The sequence below is a fragment of the Amblyraja radiata genome, chromosome 8, assembly GCF_010909765.2.
Source record: "Amblyraja radiata isolate CabotCenter1 chromosome 8, sAmbRad1.1.pri, whole genome shotgun sequence".
In the NCBI taxonomy this organism is placed as follows: domain Eukaryota; kingdom Metazoa; phylum Chordata; class Chondrichthyes; order Rajiformes; family Rajidae; genus Amblyraja; species Amblyraja radiata.
Genome location: NC_045963.1, coordinates 40,330,785 through 40,343,915, shown reverse-complemented (window position 1 = coordinate 40,343,915; position 13,131 = coordinate 40,330,785). Strand labels below are relative to the sequence as shown.

Below are 13,131 nucleotides of genomic sequence, written 5' to 3'. Positions count from 1 at the left end.
CAAGGGCCACATCTAACTCCCTCTTAAATCTAGCCAATGAACTGACCTCAACTACCTTCTGTGGCAGAGAATTCCACAGATTCACCACTCTCTGTGTAAAAAATGATTTTCTCATCTCGGTCCTAAAAGACTTCCCTCTTATCCTTAAACTGTGACCCCTTGTTCTGGACTTCCCCAACATCGGGAATAATCTTCCTGCATCTAGCCTGTCCAATCCCTTAAGAATTTTGTACGTTTCTATAAGATCCCCCCTCAATCTTCTAAATTCTAGCGATTACAAGCCGAGTCTATCCAGTCTTTCTTCATATGAAAGTCCTGCCATCCCAGGAATCAGTCTGGTGAACCTTCTCTGTACTCCCTTGTACATTGTACACTCAGGATTCCCTTGCCTATAGACTGCATTACCTACAATGGTATTACTGTTGAAATTCCCTTAGGATGCATCTCAATAGGTGCAGGAGTAGGCCATTCAGCCCTTCGAGCCAGCACCGCCATTCAATGTGATCATGGCTGTTCATCCCCAATCAGTACCCCGTTCCTGCTTTCTCCCCATATCCCCTGACTCCGCTATATTTAAGAGCCCTATCTAGCGCTCTCTTGAAAGCATCCAGAGAACCTGCCTTCATCGCCCTCTGAGGCAGAGAATTCCACAGACTCGCCACTCTCTGTGAGAAAAAGTGTTTCCTCGTCTCCGTTCTAAATGGCTTACTCCTTATTCTTAAACTGTGGCCCCTGGTTCTGGACTCCCCCAACATCGGGAACATGTTTCCTGCCTCTAGCGTGTCCAAACCCTTAACAATCTTATATGTTTCAATGAGAACCCTCTCATCCTTCTAAACTCCAGAGTGTACAAGCCCAGCTGCTCCATTCTCTCAGCATATGACAGTCCCGCCATCCCGGGGAATTAACTTTGTAAACCCACGCTGCACTCCCTCAATGGCAAGAATGTCCTTGCTCCATGCATAGTATGTGATTCAACAAGAAAGATGGTTTGCATCATGGAAAATGGCAGCATGGGTACTTTTCTTGGAATCAACCCTTCAGAAATGCAGGGGGTACACTATCAGGAAAGAATGGATAGGTTGTTTTACTTCTAAAACAGCTGAGAGGAGACTTAACCGAGATATCAAATTGTGTGGTTGAGATTAGAGACGTGAGGCAAACATTTTTCAGGGGGTCTGGAACTCGCTGCTGAAAGTTCGGTACAGGCAGAACTCTTGTTACATTTTAAACAGCATTGGGATGTGACTGGATGGGAGTGACCTGCAAGCTTATGGACTGGGGCAGCATTAGGCTGAGTCGTTCCTTTTTGACTGGCATGAACTTGATAGACCAAATGACCATCTACGGTAAAAATATACCAAATGATTGTTTCAGTTTCTTATACTACATATAAATAAAAAACAAATATTCTTTTTATCATTCTGTCATAGGTGTTATTTGATTCTAAATCAAGTAATTATAGCCGACGCAGCAATCGGTCTGCAAAAATGAGCTCCAGCAGACGAAGGATATTATAATTTCATACTAATCCATGTGCATTTTTCATCAGAATTAATCTTGATGCTAGAAAGTCACCTAAACTTTCTCGGGCTAGCCAGGAGATATCAAAGTCTCCGCGATTACCAATTAGGAAACCTTCTATTGGTTCCCCAAGCTTAACTCGTAAAGAATTTCCTTTAGAAGATATCATGCAGGTATGAAGTTATACATTTGATTCTTTACTAGAAGCCTTGTTTGATATTAAAGTGAAATGAGTAGTGCAGATTAACTTAACAGTTACATTTTTAGTCGATACTCGTGTTCTGTGCACAAGAACCAAGAAGGAATGGAAAATTTGAACAATGTTGCCAATCTTCTAATGTATTGTATTTTTTGGAATACACCTTAATATTGTGGATGACTTTAGGGAATGAAAATTATCCATTATCTAGAATGAAGATTAATCACTGCTTTTAGATTAGTTAAGATGTTAATTACATAGTCCTACCTTGTCCCAACAGCATAACCTGCTGTAAAGCTCAAATTAATATATATTAAGGAATCTGCTTGCCATATCAATAAATTTGGATGATAATGTAAGCCAGTAATACTGATATTTAAAAAAAAAAACATATTCAATTGTTTGTTTCAGCACAACTATCTTGCTCAGGTCACATCTAATATTTGGGGGACAAAGTTCAAGATTGTAGGATTGGCTTCATTTTTACCAAGTAATCTTGGTGCAGGTAGGAATTCAGATGTTAATACTCTGTGTTGGAACTAGTTCATGTTTATTAACATTGCAAGTTAGCTCTGATACTGGAAACCTGAAGTACCCGGCATTTAAGGTGTTGAAGGACGTAGCCACCAGACTGTGTTTGAGGCAAGCAGCGAGTAAACCAGGGATAGAGGTGAACCATCTTGACCTCATCCTCACCAATCTACATGTGACACTGTCCTCGACAGCATTGGTAGAATTGACCACAGAATGGTCTGTGTGGAGACATTATCCTGTCTTCACACTAAGGACTGTCGCTCTCCACAAGACAACACTACAATTCTGTTACATTGAGTAGAATCAACAGATCTGGGAGCTCAAATCTGCACATATATGAGGTGCTACGGATCATCATCATCAGCAACAGAAATATGCACCATTATAATCTGTAGCCTTCCTTGCAGTAAAGCCAGGAAATCAATACTTGTTCAATGATGAGTGCATTACGACATGCTGGAATGAGATGCCAGCTGCTGCAGAGGACTACGTGCAGGCTAGACAGCAAAAAACATAAAACGGACAGTGAAATTACCTCGTGACCAACCAACAAATCAGGTCCAAGCTCGTCAGTCTTACCATGACGTCTTGAACGGTGCTGCGTGATAACAGGAGGAGACGACGCCATGAATATTTCCATTCTAAACCTGCTCTTCATATTCACCATCCTGCGGGTTACCGTTAGTCAGCAATTAGTACCAGACATGCACGTCATAGCTACAAGACCATCATGGAGACAGATGCATCAAGGATGAAATCAAGTTGGCGCACCTCTCATGTGGGTGTCCCGCACTCGGTGACCCGCCTTTGGCAGCTCAAAGCATTCAACCACAAACAAAGCACCAGTCAGCAATGATCCAGCAAGCTCAGATCCTAAAAAATGGCATTATCAAAAATGTAAACTGGTTCTCCATATTATTCCTGGCATTTTGGGCAAGCGAGAGAACAGTATTTACCCTCCTAGCTATGCAGTCCCTGATTCCCGCTAATTCCTTTTCACTCCGCCTGCTTGAATGGCCCCTTTACCACAGTGCTGTGGTCAGTATGCTCATCCACCTCTGCTCTCATCCAACCGGCTGCAACAACCTCACACCCTTCGGGCACGTGTAAGGGCTGAAGCTCCTGCAACACCACTTTCTGGATCCCCATACCAGCCTCACTTGTAGTCATAACCTCCTGTCCTTGACTGACCAATTCTACTTAATCTCAGGGATGTGACTGCCTTCTGGAACAAAGGTGTCCAGGTAACCTCCCCCTTCCTGATGCATTGCAGTGTCTGAATCTCAGATTCCAGATCATCTTGTCTGAGCCCAAGGCCATCAGGTTGCATTCACCTGCTGCTAATGTGATTGCCATGGATCCCAATGTTTCCATCAGCTTCCATGTACAATTACAATACACCATTTGCCCTTTCATGCCTCACTGACGATATCTATAATTTTGTCACCATCGCCCTTTACTCACTGGAATTCCATACACATCAGTTTCCAATCTGGATATTGCACACAGAGGAATACTGTACTACGCCTGGCATTTTTAGCTGACACTACAGATCTGTGTTCCTTAGTTAACAACATTCTTGATGTCAAATAATCAGGAGCATTTGGACAACCGTTATCCCATATCAGGTGCCAACAATGTATCTGTTTCACGTGTTCATGTGGCCAAACAAATGAACCATAGTTATAACAAGAACTGGAGGAGCAGGTGGAGGCCACTCAGATCCTTGAGCTTGCCCTGTCATTCTATACGATCTTGTGTTGATGTGTGCTCAATTGTTCTCCTGTACCAGATGCACATAATCCTCAATTTCTCGATCTTTCAGATATTTCTATACACCTTAAACATGACTAATGAACTAGCCACCATATTCTTTCAGAGACAGAGAATACCAGATCACTCCAAGAGGATTTGAACACAAGTCCGTTTCAAGTCCGTTCAAGCTTTTTTAATTTTCTGCTGCTGGATCTGAAAATCTTCCAAGTTCTTTGACCTACCACCGGTCCTAGCAACTGTGTTTGCCCTACTTTTCAATTAACACTATCCTTTACCTCCTTTGTTAACCACAGATTGTGCCTCTGTCTCATGTAAGCCCTCAATTGGATACATTCATGCTGCGTTATTAACCAGCTATTTGAGCATCTGCCACTGTTCATCTATTGACATGTCGGGGGGGCTAATTTTTCCAGACCATCTTGGACACTGCGCAATGGTGCAGTGAGTAGAGCTGCTGCCTCACAGCGCATGAAACCCAAATTAGATCCTGATGTTGGGTGCTGGCTGTGTGGAGTTTGTATGTTCTCCCTCCAGCTTTTCCGGTTTTCTCCCACATCCCAAAGTTGTGTCCGTTGTAGGCTAATTGGCCTCTAAAATTACCCTTAATGTGCAGAATAGATGAGAAAGTGGAATAACATAGAACTAGTATAAACAATTGATTAATAGTCAGTGTGCGTTCGGTGGCTGAAAGGCTTATTGCCATGCTTTATCGCTAAACCAAACTAAACCCCCACATTGAATTACCTTTAAGTTGAGGACAGTGATTTTGGTCCTGTGATGTTCTCCCTCAAACTACAATCTTTTAACTCCAAATAAATGATCTTATTTGTGGTCAACACCTTCTTGGCGTTCTTTAACCACAAGCTCTCCTATTAATATTTCCTCATTACTCATGAGCAAATCGAAAATGACCAGTTCCATGGTAGGCATAACAAACTGTTCTATGAAGAAATCCCTGATTCTTCCCCCAAATTCTTCTACAAAATCCTTTGCCAGGGTGATTTGTCCACTCAATATGTAGATTTTACTTCGGAGTCACGTGAGTGATTCCGTGAAGAACCCGTTCAGCACGCATGCGCGGCATTACGTCCAGCAGAGCAACAGTGGCACAGCGGGAGTCAGGCGCTCCCGCTATGGAGGTGAAAGAACGGACCGTCAGGTAAGCTGACGTCGGGTTTTTCTTTCACAGGGAGCCTTCTGCTGTCCGGCAGAGAAGAAAGGCTCTGCATCAAACCTGTCCCCCGCTCGACTCCACGGAGGAGCGTCCATCTGGGGGGGTGGGGCAGCAACAGAACAGACCTGTCACCCGCTCGACTCCACGGAGGAGCGTTCCATCTGGGGGGGGGCAGCATCAAGGCGGTAGGATCACTTACCCGGCGCTCCGCTATCCCGACACCGTGCCGAGCCCAGCCCCGCTAGCGCCTAAGCAGCGGGCTGGAAGTACCGCCACGAAGGCGTCCGGCCGGTGGCTCCGACTTATCGGACGGGGACGTCTCTCCACCCAGGCGGGGGAGAGACAGCCGCCTGAGCCGCATGGAGCGGCTCTTGGAGCAGGAGCTCCAGTGAGGTGCACCCCAGGAGGGGCGCTCTCGCAGAGGGGGGTCAGGCACTCCCTCCACAGTGCCTTGTGCACTGTCCATTGCTTCCTCCTTTCCAGAGGATAGCTTTGGTGACCAGGAGTGGGCTGGTCAAGAACAGGGGCAATGGCTGAAGATCTCGGGAGTATGCAAGGGGTGCAGGAACAGGAAGAGCTGCTAGGTGTGGTGGACAGCTACGTGGAAACCCCACGTGCAGGAGGCCGTTAAAAGCCTGACGACAGCCATCACATCGTTTTTTCCTCGTTCCATGGACAAATACGGAGATGACCACAACCTTCGTAAACAAGTCATAAGACCTGCCATAAAATCCTACATTGCGGGTTTGTACATACCCCAGCCACTGAGCCAGACCCACTGCTCTTTGGCAAAAACCTCACAAAGCATATGAAGGACATGCAAGAGGTTTTACAAAACTTTCGGCTCATGAGGGCAGGGCCGGGACGAGTAACCAAAAACAGTAATTCCTACGCAGCAGCACCCCATCGCGTCCATCAGTCAACGTCTACCATATCGGACTGATGAAAGCTCGGGGTCCGCATTCTATCACCGAAAGTCTTCTTTAGACCAGGGTCCAGAGCGGACCCCATGGAAAATGTGCCACCCCCCAACGTCACCGCCACGTCAGACGACGTGCAACACTCGTTGGACCGGCAGGAAACAGAAGAATACCCATAACCATGGAGGTAGGTGGGTCTGGTTCCTACCAGTATATAGAGTAATACTAACACATGGGAGTCTATCACGGGTGATCAGTATATTCTCAATGGCATTAGTGAATACAAATACAATTCATACTAGAAAAATTGCCACCAGGTCAACATTCACCCCAGAGGGTATTTTTCCCCCTCTCCGTTAAAGAAACAAGAGGGACAAGCTGAACTGGTGAGAATAATTACAAAGGGTACCATGGGAAAACCTGAACCCTTGCAATTCGTATCAAATATATTCACTAAACCCAAAAAAGATGGTGGATGTCGCATCATCATTGACTTAACTTCACTAAATATGTTTGTTAAGTACATACATTTCAAAATGGAACCGGTTGATACTGCCAAACAACTAAATTCCAAAGGATACTTCATGGCAAGCATTCATCTTAAAGATGTTTACTATTTAGTACCATTCACAAGGATCATCGCAGATACCTGAAATTTACCTGGATGGGGCAGCTATAGCAGTTTAAAGCGTTACCCAATGGGTTCACATCAGCCCAAGAGTGTCACCAAGACACTAAAACCAGCTCTGACAATATTCAGAAGACAAAAACATATTGTCATGGCATATCTTGATGATATCCTAAATGGTAGGCAAGACCATGAATTTGACTATGTTAGCTGTTCAGCTACCAAACAGTTATTCGAAACCCTGGGGTTGTCTTACATCCAGATAAATCTAAGTTGAAGCTATCATGGACTACTTGGGCTTCACAATTAATTCAGTCTACGTGACTGTAACATTGCCAAAAGACAACATAGTTGAATTGGCACAATCATGCAACAATTTAATGGTCAACAAACTACCAACTACTCGACAAGTAACAGAGTAATTGGGAAAATGGTAGCAGCATTTCCGGCTACATAATTCGGACCTTTGTACCAAAAACGACATACAGGTCATTATGACCGTTTCATGAAGTTACCCACTGAAGTAATATCAGAAAAAACGTTTGACATAGTTTCAGCCTATTATCACTAACCCTACGTCAGTTATCCAAACAGATGCCAGTGCTCAAGGCTGGGGAGCAACTAACTCTATATCCAGCACAAGTAGTAGATGGACTAACCCAGAATCATCGTTACCACTTACACTGGGCATTAATTATCTGGAGATGTTGGGTGACTTTTATGGTTTAAAAGCATATGCATAAATATGCATCACTTGCATGTACGGTTATAAATAGATAATACTACGGTGGTGGCCTACATTAACCATATGGGCGGCATAAAATCGGTATCATGCGACAAGTTGGTCAACACAATTTGGCAATGGTGTGTCCAAAGACCTATTTGGCTATCAGTAACTTACCTGCCAGGTAAGCTAAATACAGTGGCAGACACCAGGTCACGTAAATTTAATGACAACATCGAATGGATTTTAAAACCCCAAATTTTTTTTCACAAATGTTATCAAGCAATATGGCACGCCAGATATCGATTTATTTGCATCGAGGCTAAATCACCAGGTACCTATGTATGTCGCTTGGGAACCAGACCCTGGGGCAGCAGCGGTAGATGCATTCGCGCTGGATTGGGGACATTCTTCTTCTATGCATTTCCTCCCTTCTGCCTCATCAGTCGGGGACTACGCACAGTACAAATGGACTCTGCTTCAGGTATTTTGATAGTACCCGACTGGCCTACACAGCCATGGTTCCCAATACTCCATGACATGGTTGTTGAAACTCCGATGGTATTCCCCAGTGACCCAGAGTTGTTAACACCCAGTGTCGGGCACAGCCACCCGTGCCATGAAAAAATCAAACTCCTGGGTTGCAGATTCTGCACAAACCACTTCTGGGACTGGGATTATCATAACAAACCGTCGACACCATGTCAGCATCCCTCCGAACATCCACTAAAAAACAGCACTTGTCCAGCATCAAACAATGGGAGAAGCACTGCTTGGATACAGGGACCACCTACTCAACCGCTACAGTTACCAATGTACTGGAATTCCTGGCGAACCTTCACCACGATGAAGGACTCGGCTACAGAGCCATCAACACAGCTAGAATTGCCCTGCCTGTCTATTTAAAGCCAGCTCCAGGACAACAGGCTATGGGGTCCCACCAGCTGGTGGTCAAACTAATGAAGGGTATTTACAACTCTAACCCCCTAGACCAAGGTGCACCCATATATGGGATGTCAGTGTGGTCCTGACAGACCTCAGGGGATGGCCACCAGCCAGATCCCTCAACCTGGAACCATCTATGCTCAAAACACTCATGTTGATGGCACTTGTAGCTGCACAGAGGGTCCAGTCACTACACCTATTGCGACTGGACACCATGCTCACAGCTCCAGACCAGATCTCTGTCGTTATCCAGGGAATGATCAAACAGAGCAGACCAGGAACACCTAATCCAGCCAGAAACACGGTTATGTGCCATGACCCTATTATCCTACATTGACACAGCCAAAATATTCGAGGGAGATGAAAAGCCTTGTGGGTCAGTCATAAAAAACCTTATGGACGGGTGACGAGCCATTTCGAGATGGCTCAAGCAGGTGCTAAAAGCTGCTGGGATAAAAAATAACATGTACAAATTTCATTCCACCAGGGCAGCATCCACGTCGACGGCTAAAAGAATGGACGTGCCTATAAACCACATCCTGGCTACAGCAGGATGGTGGGGGGAAAGACCGTTCAGAAATTTTATAATAAGCCATTGGTAAAACCTGTTTTATTTGCAGGAAAGATTTTACAGACTGCAAATAATTAATTTAAGCCCAGGGGAGCAATTTAATTTCTTTGTTGTTATTGTAAAAAAATACCATTGTGTTTTTCTACAAACAGATTCATTGGTTGGTTACGATAACACACTTCTTCCCTCAAAGACTTCGGCAGTGATGTAGTAATAACTGTTACACGGTTTGAAATCACAGAGCTTTGAAATCTTCACGGAATCACTCACGTGACTCCGAAGTAAAATAGTAAGATTAAACGAGAACTTACCAGTTTGAAGTTTGATCTGTATTTTATGATGAGTTACGATGAGGGATTACGTGCCCTCCGCTCCCACCCTCAATAATATGGGTCAAATTCATAAACTGATGTCTCCTTATCTTTACTATGTTTACTTCAATAACTGTGTCTATCTGTGATTCCACACCGCTGCTTTGAAGTATGCCGCGCATGCGTGCTGAGCGGGTTCTTCACGTAATCCCTCATCGTAACTCCTCATAAAATACAGATCAAACTTCAAACTGGTAAGTTCTCGTTTAATCTTACTATTATAATTTCCCATGACCATTGGGGTTCCCTTCAAACATGCCGCAGACATTTATCCATTTATGCTCTGCACTATCAAGTCCTATTTTAGGGGCTTGTAGACTACTACCTGTGTCTTCATTCCCCTGCAGTTCATGATTTCAACTTAAACCGATTCTACATTGCTATCCACTGCCTCCGTTTGCTTTGAGAATATTGCTATAGAAATACAAATCTGCTGTTGGATTTCCTGCTTTTGAATAGTTGTAAACAAAATTGTTTCGCACACATGAGCTTGGTGTGGAAACCTCAGCAGAAAAACCATCTTGAAATTGATCAAATTGTATTTAGCATTTCAGCTGAATATTTTTTTAAATAGCAAATCGAATCAATTGAAAGGAGTTCGATTTGAGGATAATTCTGTTGTGCTGAAGCAAAGCAATAATTTCATTGTCCTATCTGGGACACATGACAATCAACTCTCTTGAATCTTGAATCAAATGTCACTGATTCCTTGATCCATATTTGTGAAATTAAACAGTTGCATTTATTGCTTGCTAAGTGGTGGCAAATGGTTGAACATAATGTAGCCTTTAGGAGCATTAAATGATACCAATTTCCCTCTGGGGATGAATAAAGTTGTATTGTACAGGCCTCACAAATTTCACCATTTCATTGGTCCACCAAGGCCTACTGGATCTCCAGATTGTTAACCATTTTAAGTACCATTCCCATACTGACCTTTCTGTCCTGTGCCGCCTCCATTGTCAGAGTGGGGCCACATGCCAACTAGATGGACAGCACCTTCTTTAACAATAGATTGGCGGGACTGACATATGATGAAAGAATGGGTCGACTGGGCTTGTATTCACTGGAATTTAGAAGGATGAGAGGGAATCTTATAGAAACATATAAAATTCTTAAAGGATTGGACAGGCCATATGCAGGAAAAATGTTCCCGATGTTGGGGAAGTCCAGAACCAGGGGTCACAGTTTAAGAATAAGGGGTAGGCTATTTAGGACTGAGATGAGGAAAAACTTCTTCACCCAGAAAGTTGTGAATCTGTGGAATTCTCTCCCACAGAAGGCAGTGGAGTCCAATTCACTGGATCTTTTCAAGAGAGGGGTAGATTTAGCTCTTAGGGCTAAAGGAATCAAGGGAAGGGGAAAAAGCAGGTAGGGGGTTCTGACTTTAGATGATCAGCCATGATCATATTGAATGCCAGTGCTGGATCAAAGGGCCGAATGGCGTACTCCTGCACCTATTTTTCTGTTTCTATGTTGTACATCAAAACTGCTGAATTGTTTAGTGTATTCCATTTTCTAGCACATTTTAATTTTAAAGCAACAACTTTAACATTAACTCCTGCTTGAGTAATTCATTTCTTAACTTGTATTGCAATAAATGATTTTCTGGACAACAGATATTCATGCCTGAGACAGATGTTTTAAATTATAAAGTGTTAAAATAATCATCAAGGATATTTTGAAGAGAATAAAGACAATAAAGCTGTATAAGACCTACAAGGTTTTCTATGAAAAGAAGGAATGTGCATTAAAGGACAAGAATGATGTTGGGGAAGTGTTTTTAATATGAAGTACACACAATTAGTATATAAATTCTTTGGATTTAAAGAACAAAAGAAACACTGCTCCCAGTTTCATAATACAAATGTTTGATGAATACAAATTTAGACTAGAGCACAACATAACATTTAGGAGGTTTTGATGGATGAAACTGAGTATAAAATATGGTTATTCGAGGGTTTTGTTCATTGCTGTTAAACATAAATTCCTTTTCTGTAATCAGCTTCCATAATCTTTCTTCATGCTCTCACTTCCTAGTTCAATTAGCTCTTTCGCACTTTCCATGTCGATACTGAATTAGTTACCCTTGGCTTCAGTGTAATTTGATGTATTGAAATTTGATGTGTGTAATACATCTGATGTATTTAAACTGCCTAGTAATACATGTGATTTTCCTCAATTATCCTGTCGTCCTCAGTAATCTATAAAACCAGCCTGCTGCATCTTCAGCCCAGACAAATGACCATCTACCTGCCAGAGGTACGCAAGCTGTCAATGGACTTGATGAACATGTCCATGTTCAATCCCAGTGTCTTCAGTGAGGATGAGGATGATCTTGCGGGTGAGTCTGTTCTAGTATTTGTACTAGGTGTGTAAACTAATAAGAGGCAAATTTGTATCATCTCTTCAATATTTTGGTTAAAATTCCAAGGACATTGAAGTCTGCTGATGATTGTATGTTAGGACTTGGTCCTGCTCCTTTTGTCTACGTGCATTTCAGATCGGCAGTGTTACTTATATTATGCCTCCAATTTCAAACAAATATACACTTTTTGATAATGCACAAAATTTAATCATTAACATTTAACACTCAGATATTCAATTTAAATTCCACACTCAGATTTTTTCAGGCTGTTTAGGTCCTTTTCACAACCGAAAACACGATGATTTTTCGAAGGAAATTTTGACGATACAATTAAAATTTTTAATGTTCTAGTATTTCTCCAGGTTATGGGTAAAGGATAATTGTATGTATAGTTAACATTTTAACGAATAAGGAGGGCCTTGCACGCAACTGATTTGTATTTCACTCTATTTCTGAGTGGAACGCACAGACAATCTTCCTTCAATGTAACCCGAACTTCATTCACATCCTTTGTGAGGACAGATGAAAAGTACTTATTTAATAGCTTAATCATGATGTCTTTTCATACATGAATTTCTTTGGCCCGCAATCAGCCCAATGTCCTTTCGTAGATGTGTAGGAAAGAATTGCAGATGCTGGTTTAAATCAAAGGTGGACGCAAAATGCTGGAAAAACTCAGCGGGACAAGCAGCCTCTCAGAAGAAGGGTCTTGACCCGAAACGTCACCCATTCCTTCTCTCCAGAGATGTTGCCTGTCCCGCTGAGTTACTCCAGCATTTTGTGTCCTTCCGTAGATAAGCTGTTTAAAAGTTTAAAAGTGACCTTGCCAAGGCAGCGTGAGGTGCAGAGGAGGTTGGTTTGTGCGATGGTCTGGGCTGCGTCCACAATTCTCTGCAATTTCTTGCCGTCTTGGATGAAGCTATTCCCAAACCATCCCGATAAAATGCTTTCTACAGAGCATCTCTAGAAGACACCTGACACCTATAATGACACCTACAACAACATGAGGTTAATTTTTTTTTGTGAAGTAGGATAATATTTTTATACTACTTTTGACGGGATAATTTTGAAAGTTTATGTTGTACAGTCCAACGAAAACGTTTCCTCATAAAATAGAACAGTAGAGCACTAGAACTGGCCTTTCAGCCCACCATGTCTACGCTGAACATGATGCCAAAACCACCTCTTACCTGCCCGCACATAATCCATATCGTTCCATTCCCTGTATATCCATGTGCCGACCCAAAAGTTTCTTATGTCACTATTATATCTGCCTCAACCACCATCCCTGGTAGCATGTTCCAGGCACTCACCAACAATCTTGTGTAATAAAAAACCTTGGCCTGCAATCTCCTTTAAACTTTATCCCTCTCGCCTTAAAGCTATGCCCTCTAGTA

The 13,131-nt window shown here is 42.8% G+C and overlaps 1 protein-coding gene across 1 annotated transcript in view; it reads left to right on the top strand.

Moving 5' to 3' along the window:
• Nucleotides 1-13,131, top strand: part of tulp4 (TUB like protein 4) — a 75,110-nt gene that overhangs the window by 47,993 nt on the left and 13,986 nt on the right. Inside the window, exons 10-12 of the mRNA XM_033025631.1 lie at nt 1,553-1,697; nt 2,135-2,228; nt 11,567-11,710. Of these exons, the coding sequence (XP_032881522.1) occupies nt 1,553-1,697; nt 2,135-2,228; nt 11,567-11,710 (383 nt within the window). The remainder of the gene's footprint in view (nt 1-1,552; nt 1,698-2,134; nt 2,229-11,566; nt 11,711-13,131) is intronic.